The following is a 16409-nucleotide window of genomic DNA, read 5'->3' as shown; positions in this document are numbered from 1 at the left end:
CTTGGGCAGCACTCAGCTCTCCTCCTGGCTGGACTTGCTTGGGCATGGTTTAAAAGTCTGGGCAGGTTGGGTGATGGCCCAGAGTGAAGCCTCTGCACCCCTTGGATGAGGTGTCAGGAAACGAGGGGAGAAGAGACCAAAGGCAAATCCCCTCCAGTTGCTCTAGTCATGTGTCTCATCAACCAAACCTGGCTTTCTGCTCTTGAGTTTCATGGGAGGAGCATTGTGGAGCATCAGAAGAGGACACTGCACAACACTCATCTTCCTGGGGAGCCTGCCCTCTGCTTTCTGAGACTGCTCTTGTTGGTACAAAATGTGGTGGACACAAACCACCAGGGGAAGCACAAAACCTGATGGATGGGAATGAAATAAAGCATCTGTGAGCTAAAAGCACCAGATCTGCAGACAGCCAAGCCCTGGGTGCCGATGATTCTCACTGGAGAGAAACCACACAAGTCCTTTCTACTACCCTTCTACCTTTCTAGCACCCTCCATCTGGCAGCACAGAGGGCTCTGCTCCTCCCAGCCCTTCTCCAGTCTGTGTGCTGGCACAAACACCCAGGACCTGGTCCTGGGGGACCCAAGAATCCTCTGCCCTGGGCACCCTCCCCTCGGCCTCCCTCCTGATGAGGTTTCTGCCTCTTCTCCCATATCAGCCTCTTGTGGCTTGGCAGGAGCTTTGTCAGCGCTTGCTGTGACCTGAAACTGGTCACACCAGCACCAAGGTGTTCAGTTCTCTGCAAACGAGTTGCTGCAGTGTGGCTTGGCAGAGAGAAAATTCTCTGCTCACATTCATAACCTGGCATGTCATTTCTTGCACAGCCATTTTATCTTCTACTCTGCTTGCTAAATGTCCTGGTTTTCTCCCTGCTACTCCGAGCTGCTTGCAAAGATTGCCCCAACTCTGCCTGGCAGGTTTGTCCATAGGCCTGTCCCTGAAGCAACTGGGACACCCTTTGGGGAGAGGTCTCACCCCCATGGGCAGCACCGTGACTCTCCTGAGGACCTCAGGTCCCCCCCTGCCCCCCGTGCTGGGTGTTCTGCAGGGATTCTGCATTCCTGGGTTCAGAGGCACAGATTTGCAAACTGTGCAGGCAGAGGAAGGTTTCTGCAGATTGGGAGCTGCACACATTGAGCCAGGAGCACCTTGGCAGGCCGGAGGTTGGACCCCAGGCAGAAATGGGCACTGTGGGCAGCAATGCCCCTCTGACCCAAGGCCTGTGCAATGCTGCCTCCCACTAGGGGTGTCCCCAGACTTTTGGCATTGAGAAACCATTTTGATCCAGTTTAGACTGAGGGAAATACCAGAACTCAGGACGTGCAGGCTGTGTGGGAGATTCTCCAGCCCTCCGGCTGCCCGAGAGCACCGTTTCCTACCCAGACCCACAAGGCCTCACCCACGAGCCCTTGGCGACAGGCACGGCCACGTCCATCCCCAGCCCTCGCACCTTCCAGCCTTGCCCACTCCCCGTTGGCACCCACACGTCCCCCTCGCCCCGCTGTGCTCTGGCAGGGTCTGGGGGAGGCGGTTTTGGGGTGAGGGCCGCGGGGAGCCGCGTGCCCTGCAGCGACGGCGCGGGGGCCGCGAGGAGCCGCGGCGGGAGCGCGTGGGTGTGTGCGAGCAGGGCTGTATATCCAGTCTGGCAGAGGGTGTGCCTGCTCACACGCCGGGGAGCCGAGCTGGGAGCAGGAGCCCTGAGACACTCTCGGCCAGGGGACGTATGGCAAGGAGGGGCTCGGCAGATTAACCCCAGTCCGAGCCGGTCCGCGGTCGCCCCGTGTCGTGCACGCTCAGGTGAAGTGCAGCCCCCTGTCCCCCCGAGCCCCACGGTCTGATCGCAGCCATGCTTCACTCTCCACTGAAAACAGCCCTGGCATATGAATGCTTCCAAGACCAGGCCAGTTCCACGCTGGCTCTGCCCTCGGACCACAAGCTGAAGACCAAGGGCACGGGAAAGCAGCGGGTCCAGGAGCAGGTGATGATGACGGTGAAGCGGCAGAAGCAGAAGTCGTCCGTGTCATCGAGCGTGGGCCACTCGAACAGAGGTAAAACCCTGGACAGTGGGGGGGTCCCCTCTGGGGACAGGGCTGATGCTCTGGGGAGCTGTTGCGGGGTTTTGTTTGTGGGGGACAGACTGGTTTGTGTCTCTCATGGACACCCCAAGCAGGGGATGCCGAGGTCTCTTGCACTGGATGGAAGAGTTAGGACAAGACTTGGAGCTGGATACCTCGACTCTCTCCCCGGTGGAGCTGATCCCCCGGCAGTGCTGCACTGCTCCACATCCCCGAGGCACTTGGACATTTCGGTGTGGTGCTATTAACCAATTTTCCCCTGGGTCTAAAGCTGGAGTAGCTTCCTAATTTTGCAAATCCTTCCTCTGCAAGTGCTTCCGTGGTTGGAATTCTCCACCATCCCCTCCCGTGGATGGGCAAAGCTAACAGAGCTGCTCCTGCACGGTGCCATGGGGCTGGAACTGGCCACCCTCCGGGGCTCACTGCCTCCTGAGCGTTGAGCAGGTGAAGAGCAGGCAGCTGTGCCCACTCACAGGGCACAAACCTCGACTTGGGATTCGCCTCTGGAGCTCCCAACACGTCTGCCATTTGCAGGCTAAGAAGTGTGGGAGTCTCTGGGTCACCCTGGTGTGAGTGGCAGGAAGGAGCTGAATTCAGAGAAGTGTCCCTGGTGTTGCTTTGGTGGGGGTGTTTCAAAGCCCCCTCCATTGTGCAGAGGAGTAAAAAGGGGTGTTGGGGTCTGGGTGGCTGTTCCAGTTCCATGCACTGAGACTGTGCCACAGAAAACAAGCAGTCAGCTGAGTCCTGGAGCCAGGTTTCCTGCTGGAGTACCTTCCTCTGTGGCTCAAGGCTTGGCAAATTGTTTTCTTTGCCATCCTTGTGCCTGGAGAAAGCTGGTGTGGAGGTAAAGCTGGAAGCTGCAAACTCGGAGCGTTGAGACAGCTCAGTGCAAAATCTCATGAAATGGGAGGTGCTTTGGCAGCAAGAGAGAGCTCTGGCCTGTCTGAGTCCTCCAGGGAGAGGAAAGCTTGAGGCTTTGGGGGTGGACAGGTGTGCTGAGGCTAAGACTGAATGTTCAGCTGTGTTTGGAATGAGCAGAGTGTAGAGGGAGTTTGCTGGAAAGCTGGGAGAGCTGTGCCAGGCTCTGGTACTTTTTTGGGGGAACTATGCCTTGCCTGGCAGCTTTTCCAAGCTAGATTGTGAGGCCAAATCCAGCACTGGTGAGGTGTTGTGGTCCAGACACACGTTTTGGGCTGGTTTGCCATGAGAAGCCGGATGGCACGAGGCTGCTGGGTGAAGTGTGGAGGTGGTGCTCCTATGGGAGTCATCCTGGCTCTAGGCATTGGAATTGCTGGGATGGGGGGAATGGAGCAGGCTCATGGTGGAGGGCATGTGTGCCATGTCCTGTGGTGGTAGGAACGTGTCCCATGTTGGGGCACTCCAAAGGGGTGAGGGGGGGGCTGGGGCAAGGAGAGCTTTCTTCTGCCACCAAAGTGGGAGATGCAAATCTCCTTCCACCTCCAGAGGGCTTATTGCTTTTGCCAGGTGCCAGACCTGACAAAAAAAATACAAGTCAGGATGAGATGAGGGGCTCTGGATGAGCATCAGGGCAGTGCCAGCCTCCCTTTCCAGTGGAGGGGCATTTCAAGGGGAAGTGGGCAGAGGAATATCTCCCACTGCTGCCCATAGGCAGGATGGAAGGGAGGCAGCATGGGATTATTCCATTTGGAGAGGAGCCCAAGTGAAACCATGGGACAGGGTAAAAAGAAAAACAGCACATTCCCAAGCTGCCCATCTCTGCTTGACAAGCTAAACCCCTCCTCCAGCCACTTTTGGGAATGCCTGGGAATGGGAATTGCATGGAGATGTGCAGCTCTGGTTTCTGTGTCCCAGGGAAGCTGAGTCTCATCCCGCTCCCAGGAGCTGCCCCCACACACAAGGGTGAGGCTGTCCCACTCCCACCACGGGGGGATTGGCCAGCATGAAGGGCCTGGTGGCTGATTCACTCCAGCAGTTGCTCTGTCAGTGAATTTCTGGATGGAATCCCAGAAGGGTGAGAAGTTGCCATTTATTCTCAGGTCTTTCTCCTGATTGGTGCCTAAGCTGGTCAAACTAAATTTTCAGGTATTGGTTTTTACTGCTGTTGGCCAAAGATTGGCTGGGCAGGCCTGAGAAGGAAAATTAATGCTTCCTGCAAACAGGCTACATGGGTCTGCCTGACATGGATCCTGCCTGCCCAAATGCTCCTCCAACACCAGCTACCTGGGATTTCTCAGAGATGCTCCTCAAAGGCAGCCCAAGCCAAGGTATTCCCAAAGCCCCTTGCTTAATGTCCACATGCTTTTTCCCCCCTGCACCCAGACAGTTCCCTGTGTGTGTCTGGGCAGGTGTTGGTCCAGGTCCAGGTGTCTGTTGCTGCATTTTGATCTGTGTTTTGAGCCAGAGCTGAAGCACAGCCCAGAGCTTCCCCCAGCTTCAGGAACCAAGCATGGACATGGAACCCTCTTGCATGTAGCAGGGATGGGTGGTGGTGTATCCCATAACTAGAGCTCCTTAGGAAGGTCAGCACACCCTCCCTCAGTATCCTGCTGATTGATGGACACAATAAAATGAGTTGGTTATTTGGAGTCCAGCAGGTCACAGTGTTGTGGGTTCTCTCTGAAGATCTGGTGTCACCTGGTACGTGGCACAAGTCACAGAAGGGCAAGGTGATCAATCTGGGCTCAAAATGGTGTGCACTGGGGTAGGACAGTGAGCAGAAACCAGTTGCCTGCACCCACAGTGGGGTCTTGTCTCAGCACAGCAGCTACAGGTGTTCCCAAGGATGACTGCATAGTCTGGGGTTTGGGGGGTCTCTTGGTTCTTTGGGGTCTGCCCTCCTTGGGTTTTGGATCAGTGGGGTGTGTTCTCCTCAGGTTTTGGGTCTGTGGTATCTGCCCTGGGGCGTATCTGTCCTTCTCCCCATGGGAATACCTGACTGGATGGCTCCCACTGAATTTGTGAGTAATGCAAATTTCCAGGGAAAATGAATTTCACTGGCACAGCAGCAGAAAAGGCCAGGCCAAGCTGAGCCAGTTCCTCGTAGCCAACAGTGCTGGTCTGCAGAGTCCTCTGGCTAAAGAAAAGTTCTGCCTGTGACTTGTCACAAGGAGTGTCACATCCAACTGTCTCATGGCTGAGCTGGGATTGAGAGGATTCCTGTGCTGGCTGTGGCTGAGAGGGGAGAAATCCCACTGAGCTCTGATGGGATCCCACCTAGTTTCAATGGGGGTCATTACACTGATGTGAAGGGAGGAGGAAATTTTGGGGATAGCAAGTCTTTTGAAGACTTCTGCACCCTTCCCCCAGCATGATTCAGCGAAAGCCTCCCACTCTTCCACAAACCTCAGATTGTTGGGGTAGAAAAACGTACCCAAACTCTTTATCTCATAGGCCAGAAGGCATAAACGAAGTTTGGTCATTCCTGCAAGAATCTCAGCGTCTGGGATTTCACTACTACCTCTCTCCTAGAAGGCATCCAGGCTTTGCTTTGTGCCTCCCACAGACTCTCTTCTCTTACTGTGTTTTTCCTATGTTTAATCATCCTTATTGTTTGAAAGCCGTGCATAGTTTATGATTTAACTTGTCTAGCCTGCACTACGAGTGCCAGGTTCTTGTCTTGCCTTTCCCTGCCACAGATTAATATTTATTAACATGCATCCTTTTCCACAATGCTCCATAGTGGCTTTGCATGTCCAGTTGAAGCCTTTGCTGGCACTTTAAACCCAATTCTTCCCCTTGCCATCAGCTCTCAGCTTCGAGAGGAAAGCTGCCTTTGAAGAAAGCAAAGAACTCACCAAGAATAGGCATATTGGGTTAGGCAGAAGTCTCAGTTTGCTCTGCAATGATCCATAATAGGGACACAGAGGAGGATAAGAGCAAGGGGAGAATGTAGTGGGGGCCCATGGGGGTGCAAAATGCAAGATATTGCAATTCTTACCCATTTTAATTAGATTTTACCCCCATGGATTCTCCCAGTGAAGGTCAATGAGATTTTAAATTGACCAAGTTTTGAAGGAAATGTCTTGGGGGAATGATAACCTGGGGAGGGGGAGAGCCTGTGCAGCCCTCAGGGGGATTTCCTGTCCACAGTGTGGTCACTGGGAGGCTGAGCTTCACCTGAGGGATTTGAACCATGTCTTTTCTGCCTCTGTTCCATCTGTTGAGTGGTCCTTTGTTATGAGGAGCAGCTGAGGGAGCTGGGGGGGCTCAGCCTGGAGAAAAGGAGGCTCAGGGGGGACCTTCTGGCTCTCTCCAACTCCCTCATAGGAGGGTGGAGCCCGGTGGGTGTCGGGCTTTGCTCCCAGGGAACAAGGGACAGGACAAGAGGGAACAGCCACAAGTTGTGCCAGGGGAGGTTTAGCTTGGATATTTGTGAGGAATTTCTTCCTGGAAAGGCTGGTCAGGCCCTGGCACAGGCTGCCCAGGGCAGTGGTGGAGTCACCATCCCTGGAAGTGTTCAAAAGGCCCGTGGATGTGGCACTGGGGGACATGGGTTAGTGGTGACCACAGCAGTGCTGGGTTAATGGTGGGACTCAGTGACCTTAGAGGGCTTTTCCAACCTGAATGATTCTGTGATTCTCTGTTATCTACTACGAATATCGGGGGTTTAATTGACTCTGTGTTTGTTCAAGTGCACGTGGGCACTTCAGAGACCCAACCAGCTGGGTTGGATGACAACAAATGGGACACAGATATATGGACATAGCTAGAAAAAAGCACCAGGGAGTCACCTCCCCCAAAGAGCATTTCCACACCCTGCAAAAATGTGGGTTTTTTGAGATTGTCTGGTTTTATCCCAGATTCTGAGGACCTGTGACCAGCTTGTACAGTCTTTACCCTTGAGGTGGTTGAAAAGAGGAATGTCCTTCCTCTCCCTGAGGGCTGATGACACCTCTAAGCTGGTTCTCAAGATGAACCTGGCAAAGAAGTGTCTAAAGTTTCAGAAACAAACAAAGATGATGTTTTCTTTAGCCACCTCCATCAGAAAATTCCCAGGTCCTTCCTGCCCTTCAGACTGAGCTCTCCAAGCAATAAAATCACAGTTGTGTGGTGGCAAGAGAAGCATCTTCTCCAACCAGCAAGGTGACTTCAAAATGCCTTGAACATTTGAGGTTCTATATAATTATGTATTTATAAGCTCTTATATGCAAGTTCTTCGAGGTGAAGGCAACTCTTCCACAACTGAAGGACATAAACTTGCACGAACTGCCCAGTCTCCTGAATTCAGCCATGTAGTGGTGAATTTATCCAAGAAAATCAGAGATGTGCCTAAACTGGCTTATTTTTTGGTGTCTCCTTGCTCAAATCCAAAGTCCTTGAGTGCAGTGCATGGCAAGAACGGATCCTGAAAGGAGAAGCCTGGTCCCCAGGGAGGGCTGGTCAGATGGACCTGCAAGTCATGCCCAAAAACCCTTTCTTGCACCTGCTCCCTCACTGTGTCAGCAAAATGCTCCCTGGTCCTCCCTCCTGCAGTTACATGGTGTTTACAGAGAACAAGAGGTCGATTCAAAGAAGGAATTCCCAGGAAATTACCATGGGATGGCTTTATCTTTGTGCTCAGAATTATGGCTATTAGGTAACTCTGGCCCAAACTTCCCCTTTCCATCCCTGCCTTTCTGCTGCTGAGGCCCAGCACTAATTCCTGATCTGGGAATCCCTGAGCAGTGAGGCAGCACAAGGTGAAGGACATGGCTGAATGTCCCATTGCATGTCCATGGCCATGTCCATGATTTATCAGCAAGTTCTGTGCAGCTTTATATACCTAAAACAATCAGGGCTAGAGAGATGTCCATAAGGAGCAATGCCCACCAAGGCTCTGGCCTATGGAAAATGAGGTCCTGTGGTTTCCTGCACAGGTGAAAACACCTCACTATTGCCTAATCTGCACTGGGTGATGTTCTCCAGGTGCTCCCATCCCTACAGACTCACTCCTCTCTTGTTGACAACAGAAAGCAAATCTCATTATTATCCACAGGATTCATCTTCCTGAGAAAATGCAAGAATTTTTAGCCACAAACCAAATCACCATAACAGGTTCTGGGAGCCTCAGGCAAGGCAATAAATCAGGTTTATTCCAAGGATCAGTGGCTGTAGAAGACTGGAGTGGCTCCGGGGCCTTTGCGGTTGAGCTCATCCAGTTTATCTAAGGGATGAGTCTTATCAAACAATCACAAAGATTAGGATATTTCTGACATTACCCCCCAGTTTAGGTGCATAAGCTGAGACAGGTATGTCCTGATTTTGTACTTTGTTAGACATTCAGAGCTTCCCCTGGAAGTTAATTGGAGTGTAGGGTTTGCATTTCCTCATAACGGGACCTGGGATGCCACAATTCTTGAGCACTTTTGAAAATGAAACTTAAATGACCTTAAACTATTTTGGACCACCTGAAGGGGGTTTAGGAAATGTCACTGGGGAAAGAGAATGACTCATTTAATTTTTCCCTGTAGTGATGAACGTGGCATTGAGGAGAATATTTTTGGGACGGATCCAAGGTTTGCACTGCCAAAGGCTACTGGGGAGAGACAACTTTTGGAAGGGCTGGGATGGGTAAATCCAAACACCCTGGTTAAAGCACTGAGGAACAGTAGAAGTGGCTGATGGGTTCCTCCTGATCCAAGATGTTTAAAAAGCATATCTGACATCTAGACTCATTTATCTCACCATCATCCCAAAAATAATGATGGAGCTTGATACATGTTCAGGAAAAGAAAGGGCAAACACCCCAAGTGATCTTTTAGAGATGACATTAAAATTTAAGGCAGTGAAATTAGGCTTTTTTGTGTTTGACTATTTCACATCCCCATGTGTTAAATAGATTTGATCATCCTTTACCCATTGTGTTTGTTATTGGCTATTTATTGATTTTAGCAATGCTTGTGTTGATGTGGTTGTTGGGATTCAGACACAGAAAGGCAGACCAGGGAAAGGGTCAGGGATGGGTTTTTCCTCCAGAGAGGGAATTTGTATTTATCTCCAAGTCAGAACAAGGGAAGTGTGTTCCAGGGTCAGACCTTCCAGGCTGTGCAGCACAAAATATCATCAAGTTCCTCTCATATAGCAAAGAGGAGGCCACCAAGCTGATCAGAGGGATGGAGCAGCTCTGCTGTGAGGAAAGGCTGAGGGAATTGGGATTGTTCAGCCTGGAGAAGAGAAGCTTCAGGGTGACCTAATTGTGACCTTCCAGTACCTGAAGGGAACCCACAAGAAACATGGAGAGAGACTGTTCACAAGGGCCTGGAGTGACAGGACAAGGGGGAATGGCTTCACACTGACACAGAGTAGGTTTATATTACCTATTAGAAAAAAATTCTTTGCCATGATGGTGCTGAGGCCCTGGCACAGGTTGGCCAGAGAAGCTGTGGCTGCCCCATCCCTGGAAGTGTCCAAGGCCAGGTTGGACAGGGCTTGGAGCAACCTGGGATAGTGGAAGGTGTCCCTGCCCATGGCAGGGGGTGGAATGAGATGAGCTTTAATGTCCCTTCCAACCCAAACCATTCCATGATTCTGTGATTGTGTGACCTAAGACACTGGCCTGGTCTCTGACCCCTTCTGCTTGTCTGCTGTAGATTTTATGGCACTGGGTCTTTTGTGCTGGAAACCTTAGGGTGTCACCTGTGGTCTGAGAGCTGGAGTTTCCAAGAGCTCTTCTGGAATAAACATCTGCTATGCGTTGCCTGCAATGGCAAGGGCTCAACTTACAGCCTGTATTTTCTATGTTCCTGTTGAGATTTACAACTGTTACTACTCTGTAACTAAACTTGCTGGAAAAAAAGAGCCCTGTGCTCTGAAAGGTGTCCAGTGGGTGTACTTTCTCCTGCTGAACACATTTTTTTTCCCTTTACAGGTTCCATGTATGATGGTTTAGCTGATGGTTATGGCTACGGGACATCCCGGGGCAGCTACTACACCAAAACCCAAACAGGGAACAGCAGCTGGGGATACCCGGTAAGATACTCTTTGATCTGGGAACTGTGGCTTGCTCTGAGGTGCTGCACAGAAAGAACCCTCTCACAGTCTTGTAGGAAGGTCACAGAGCTTCAGAAACTTGCCCAAGAGAGATTATGCATCACTGTGTTCTCTTAGAAAGTGATTCAGTGCAACGGAGGAGGATGATTGAGGACCCTCCATCTATGTCTTATGTGCTTGGGGACTTCAGTGTGGACAAGATTTAGTTTGGTTTTGTGGATTAATATTGACATGAAAGGGTTTTGAAGCTGTCTGAAGGATCAGTGTTGGGTTCAGACTCTTAAAGCTCAGTTCAAGTTTGGAGCACATCCATTGCTCACCTGGAGCAGTTCCCACTTTTGTTTCTGTGCACCAAAATGTCCCTTTCAATAACATTAATGTGGTTGAGGGGTGATGACCGGGGGATCTGCATTAAAACTGTGGTGCTATTCCCAATCTCATGCTAGTGCAGACCCTTGCTAGATATTCTCTGTTCTTGGAAAAAAAAAAAACACTGTCCAGTTCTCCCGCAGTGATTTCCAAAAAAATTGTTACAGATGGCCAGAAAAAGCACAGGTGAGATAGTCCTTGTCTTTGTGCAGGACATCCCACAGAGTCCTGGTCCTGTCCTTGGTGACAGACTCTTGGTACACAAGGAATCACTCCAAACCACTCCACAGTCCACTGGCACAACTTGTGCTCATGCTCCGCCTCGGACCTGTGTTCTGTTTTTTCCTTGCTTTTCATCAACTCTGAAGTAGAAAGGAACAATTCAGCTCTGGGATTTGAATATGAGAAAAGGAAAGGGCTTCTTTCAACAACTCTGGGACTGCAAAGCAGCTCTGAGTCAACTATCAAAGGCTTGAACCAGGAAAGGTGCTTTTGTTGGCTTCAAGCACACAGACAGAGGGTTGCAGCTTTTCCTGGTAGTTGCTGGATCCTCTGCCTGTTCACAGCATCAGCATTCCTCAGCTTCAGAAGGATTCCTGTGTCATTCCCAATGGCCTTGGTGTAGCACACTTGCTTCAAGGCAGTGATGTCTCTTGCTGGGTTTGCATCATTAGGTTTGCTGCATGTTCATCAGGAAAACTGGGAGCACTGGAGTCTCTTTGAAATTTTTATTTACAGCTTGTCTGTTGTCTTGTTTCAGTGCCTTTTGCTGCACTGCTTAAATCCCAGACAGAGGGGTTTCTGCCACCAAAAGGGTGACTATAGTGACTGTGACTGGAAAAGCAAGTCCAGAGGAGGCCACCAAGTTGACTAAGGGGATGGAGCAGCTCTGCTGTGAGGAAAGGCTGAGACAATTGGAACTGTTCATCCTGGAGAAGAGAAGGCCTTGGGGTGACCTAATTGTGGCCTTCCAGGACCTTAAGGGAGCCCACAGGAAACATGAAGAGAAACTATTTACAAGTGACTGGAGTGACAAGGGGGAATGGCTTCAAACTGCCAGAGGGCAGGGTCAGAGGGGATACTGGGGAGGAATTCTTCCCTGTGAGGGTGGGGAGGCCCTGGCACAGGCTACCCAGAGAAGCTGTGGCTGCCCCACCCCTGGAAGTGTCCAAAGCCAGGCTGGACAAGGCTTGGAGCAACCTGGGCTAGTGGAAGGTGTCCCTGCCCATGGCAGGGGGTGGAACAAGATGAGCTTTACGGTCCCTTCCAACCCAAACCAGTTTGGGGTTCTGTGACGGGTCAGAGCAAAGGTCCATCCCTTTAACTGTCCTCTCTCCATCCCTAAGACCCAGCAGAAGGGTCTGGGCATGGTAAACTGGCAGGGGTTTTGTGGCCACCAGAAATTTGCAGCTGAGGCACCTCCTGAGGCAGAAGTGGAGTCTCTGGGCCTCATAAGTGAAATGGTTGTGATGTTTTGTTTCAATGATATATTTCTGTTGTCTATTGTGATTCCTGAATGGAGTTTGTTATGCTTTGTGTAAGCAAAAATGCTCTGTTTCAGCCATTTCAATAGTTTCTGGATTAATTTCTTGTTAAAGAGAGAAGCAGCTCAACCCAGCTCTGCAACAGCCCTTTGAGCTCATGCTCATGTTCATGCTGGGAACATGGTACTGCAGTCAGTGTTGCTGGTGTGAGGATTATTGCTTAATTTTGTTCTTCCCAAATATTGTGACATCTGGACAAACTCTAGATAGGTAGAAATGCCACTGGTTGCTGGGGATTTCAGCCAGCAATGGTGGTGTTCTGGTGAACAGCTTGGAAGGTGATGATGAAGATCGGGGCCTCCATTAGACACCAGAGTCCCGTGGACACAGAATTTCAGTCACTTGTGGTTCACCATGGACTCTGGCTGTTTTCTGACTCTTCTGCTGTTATTGATGAGAGAAGGTCTGCCTCCAAATTTAAGTGTCTTACAAGCCTTTTGTTTTAGAAAATTTTGGTAAAGGTCTTCAGGACCTGGGCTACTTTCAGGACTGGGACTTGTGAAGGATTCACAGTAAAATCTGTCTTACCTAACTGTGTCTATCTGAAAATCAGCCATTTAGTCCTAACAAGTCGTCTGGCCTCCTCCCCTGGCCAACAAAGAGAGAAGTATGAGGAGGTGATTCAGCTCCTGTATCTTGGAGATCTGTCAGGTCAGGATGAATCAGCCCCTCTGGATTCCTATCTCCTGCCACTGGGAGCTGGATGGGAGCAGTCACATAACAGGCTGCAGTTCGGGGCGATGAGTCTCAAGTGCCATTGGCACATTGGAAAATATAACCTCAAGCCTAAATCTGCTTAACAAGCTTAACAGACATCATACTCCCCAACCACACTGAGGAACCTCCTCCATTTTGCTTCTTTCCAGAAAGTATTAAAGGTTTACACACCTCCATCAGCAGCCTCCGGCTTGGGCTAACTTGAGCTTTGGTCTACAGACCTGTTTGAAGCCTGTGTAGGTTCTAGGCTTTCTAAAAAATGTTTCCTGTTTGCAATCCCCAGGTTGTAAGGCACGAAAACAAAGATAAAGTGAATCTATTTTTGAAGAATGAAATTGCTGGACTTCTTTCCAGCTGGATCTGGAGCTGTGAATGTGCCCCAGAAGTAGCAGAGTCTTTGAGGTGCAGAGGCAAATTCAGATACTTCGGGGAAATGACCTAGTTTTGTATTGAGGAAAATTGCTTACTCTTAATGCCCCTGGAGCTAAAAAGGTGTAGCAGGCAATCCATGTCCATGTTGTTGCTCCACAGCACCTGCAACTGAGACACTGCCCTCAAATTCCCTTAATCCAAGACATTGCCTTAGATGGTGATGTTAAAGGACAGGAGGTTTCCTGTCTCACCCACAGCTTTTAAAAGCTGTTATCCCTGGCTTCCTCCTTTTGTCTTGACTTGTGTCTTCCTGAAAATGCCTCTTCCTTTTTGCTTCTGTGTTTTCTTCCCAACCTTATGATACTGATGTTAAAATATTAGAGCAAAAGAAATGATAGATCTGGAGGAGGAGCTCTCTCTGGATCAGTCAACTTGGCACAGGCTGCTCAGGGCAGTGGCAGAGCAAAAAATGTGTGGATATGGCACTTGGGGATGTGGTTTAGTGGTGCCTGTGGCAGTGCTGGGGGAATGGTTCGACTTGATGAGCTTAGAGGGCTTTTCCAATTCTGTGGAAAAGCCACAGACTTAATATTTCTATTCTAACACTGCTGACTAAAACCTTTGATTTACCCTTTATTAAAGATTACTTTCTGTTTATTCCTCTTGTGGAGTGCCTTGCTTGCAGCATTATTGTACCTGGCACTGCAGTGAGTAACTGCTCAAGTAGGTACTCACTAAAGTACTACTACTACTACTACTACTACTACTACTACTACTAGTAGTAGTAGTAGTAGTAGTAGTAGTAGTAGTAGTAGTAGTAGACAACACTGGAATCAGTGCCACTGCAGAAACAGGCACTTGGACAGCAGAGGTTTGCACTTGTCTGCAGCATTTCCTTGGCTCATGTGCCAGGGGTTGGCTCAGCCTTCAGGGATGTTCAATCTTCAGGGATGTTTGACCTTCAAGAAGGTTCCTTTGCAGAGGGACCATCCTGGGGTGCACTAATGGGTTAGGTGATGTTTCAGTCCAGGTGCTGTCGAGCCCTGAAGACCCCTAGAGACATTTGTCACCCTACTGACAATGTGAGTTACGGGTGGCCACCAGTTTCCAAAGCCACCCAGCAGGAGCTGTGTGTGCTGTGTCCTGATGTAAGGCCTGAGCCATGCCACAGGTCCCACAGGAGGTTCAGTGGTCACCACCACGATTTACACAGACAAACCTGAGGGAGGTTTAAGGAAGCTGAACTAGGGCACCCAGAGTGGTGCAATCACGGCAGGAGAAGTCCCAGCATGAGCTGCCCCCTTGACTCTGACACCTCAATACCACCCCTTCAATAGGGTCTGTTCAAGGAGTGGGCTCAAAGCCAGGGGCACAGCCTGGTGGTCCCTGAGTTGCAGCATGTGTGGTGCAAAACCCCAAACGCCACAGAAGGCAGTGTGTGGAGTGCCATCACATTCAACTGCCCCCCTGCACTTGCCTGGGTCTGCTGGATTGGCAAGTCCATCCCTGAAAGAGAGTCAGGGGCACTCCCAAGTCCCCTGTCTGTCCTGCACGATCAAGATGAGGCAGTACCAGGACAAGGTGCAGAAACCCCCACGGGCTCCCTGTGCTGCTGCTTCCACGAGAAGGACACACACACCTGATGTGGGTATAAGTCCCCCCAGGACTGCCCCAAAAAAGGGCCAAATGAGCCCCTGGTGTGCTGGGTTGGAAATCTTGGATGTTGGGATGCTCTGCCTTCAACAGGGTGAGCAGACCCTCATCCCCAGAGAGCTGACCTCAGCCTGGAGCTCTCACAGAATCACAGAACTGTTAAGGCTGGAAAAGACCTGCAAGATCACTGAGTCCAGCCTGTGCCCAATCCCGCCTTGCCACGCAGCCCAGAGCATTGAGTGCCATGTCCAGTCCTTCCTTGGACACCTCTAGGGATGGGGACTCCACCACTTCCCTTCCAATGCCTGACCACCCTTTCCAGGAAGAAATTCCTCCTGATGTCCAACCTGAACCTCCCCTGGCACAACTTGAGGCCATTTCCTCTCCTCCTGTCCCTTGTTCCCTGGGAGCAGAGTCGGACTTCCCCCCCGGCTCCCCCCTCCTGTCAGGGGGTTGCAGAGCCAGAAGGTCCCCCCTGAGCCTCCTTTTCTCCAGGCTGAGCCCCCCCAGCTCCCTCAGCTGCTCCTGCTGCTCCAGCCCCTTCCCAGCTCCGTTCCATTCTGCGGACATGCTCCAGCCCCTCAATGTCTTTCTTGTCATGAGGGGCTCAGATGTTACTTCAGTGAGGAATGTCTCTGAGAGCAGCCCCGCTCCCAGACCAAGCAATATTTGTCAGGCCTAATGGTGCTCCAATTAAAGCAGTTAACTGAGCTGGATCTTGGCACAGAACAGGTGGGGACCAGTGGCTACTGGTCCACCCGTGCTCACCACTGCTTCACTCAGGCCCCACTGCTGGAGCCTCAGGCTCTGTCCTGCCCTGGCCCACCCAGCTGGGTCCCTGTAGCAATTATGTCAGTTATGGCACTAATGAAAAACTCACACTTTGGTGGTCCCTCTGCTCTAGAGACTATGAAAATTCTTAACCAAATGGCCTCTGTGGGAGAAGGTTGCACAGCTTTCTCTCCCAAGTGCTTTATCTGCATGTGCATTGTCACTGTGGGGCAGGACCACTTCCTGCTATCCCTGCCTGGCTTTGCTTCCATGGACAAACATCTCCCATTGTCAGTGGGAGCTTTGTTCCGTTGGGATTTCAGGTCCAAATGTGTCATTTCCTGTGATGACGCATTCAAGTTTAAAAGAACCCCAAAATAGAGTGGTTTGGGCAATCTTGTCAAAGAAAACCAAGATTTAGAGTCATTTCACTTCGTTGCTTGGTCAGATCCTGGTGTCCCTGTGAGGTTTTGCAAGAGGCTTCACACTTTGGAGTAGCAAGTTGGACATTGCCTTCCCTGGACAGAACAAACTGAACAACCGAGACCTAAATCTCAGCTGCATTACAAAAAAAAACAACCCAACAAATGAAAAATCATAGCGAAAGGCAGCACCCAGGAGAGGTGGGAAAGAGCATTTCAGAAACAGATAAACAATGTATTTGCTGGTTTTGCAATTTTTCTCCCTGCCATGGAGAGTGCAGGAGGCAGCAGCTGGAGCGTTTCGCAAGCAGCACCAGGAGTTTTCCCCACCCATCACTCAGGGTGGGACCTGTCATATTGCACCGCCTGTGCTTTGCCCTCCAGCCTGGGAGAAACCTGCTCCTGACGTGTTTATACGGAGCCCTTCACTTCTCCCTGTCTGCTGCTCTAGAAACAAACAAATTGCAAGGGGGAAAAGAAATGAGAGCCAGGTAATGAACTGATCGCGTCCTCAGATGCAGGAGGCAGAAACACCCAT

General features: G+C 50.7%; 1 protein-coding gene across 1 annotated transcript in view; it reads left to right on the top strand.

Moving 5' to 3' along the window:
* Positions 1 to 1650: 1650 nt before the first annotated feature.
* Positions 1651 to 16409, top strand: part of PKP1 (plakophilin 1) — a 50263-nt gene continuing 35504 nt past the window's right edge. The window contains exons 1-2 of the mRNA XM_064635709.1: positions 1651 to 2046; positions 9902 to 10002. Coding sequence (XP_064491779.1) covers positions 1845 to 2046; positions 9902 to 10002 — 303 coding nt within the window. The 5' untranslated portion in view covers positions 1651 to 1844. The remainder of the gene's footprint in view (positions 2047 to 9901; positions 10003 to 16409) is intronic.

This window comes from Pseudopipra pipra, chromosome 25, assembly GCF_036250125.1.
Source record: "Pseudopipra pipra isolate bDixPip1 chromosome 25, bDixPip1.hap1, whole genome shotgun sequence".
NCBI lineage: Eukaryota > Metazoa > Chordata > Aves > Passeriformes > Pipridae > Pseudopipra > Pseudopipra pipra.
This window is presented reverse-complemented; position numbering and strand designations above follow the sequence as displayed.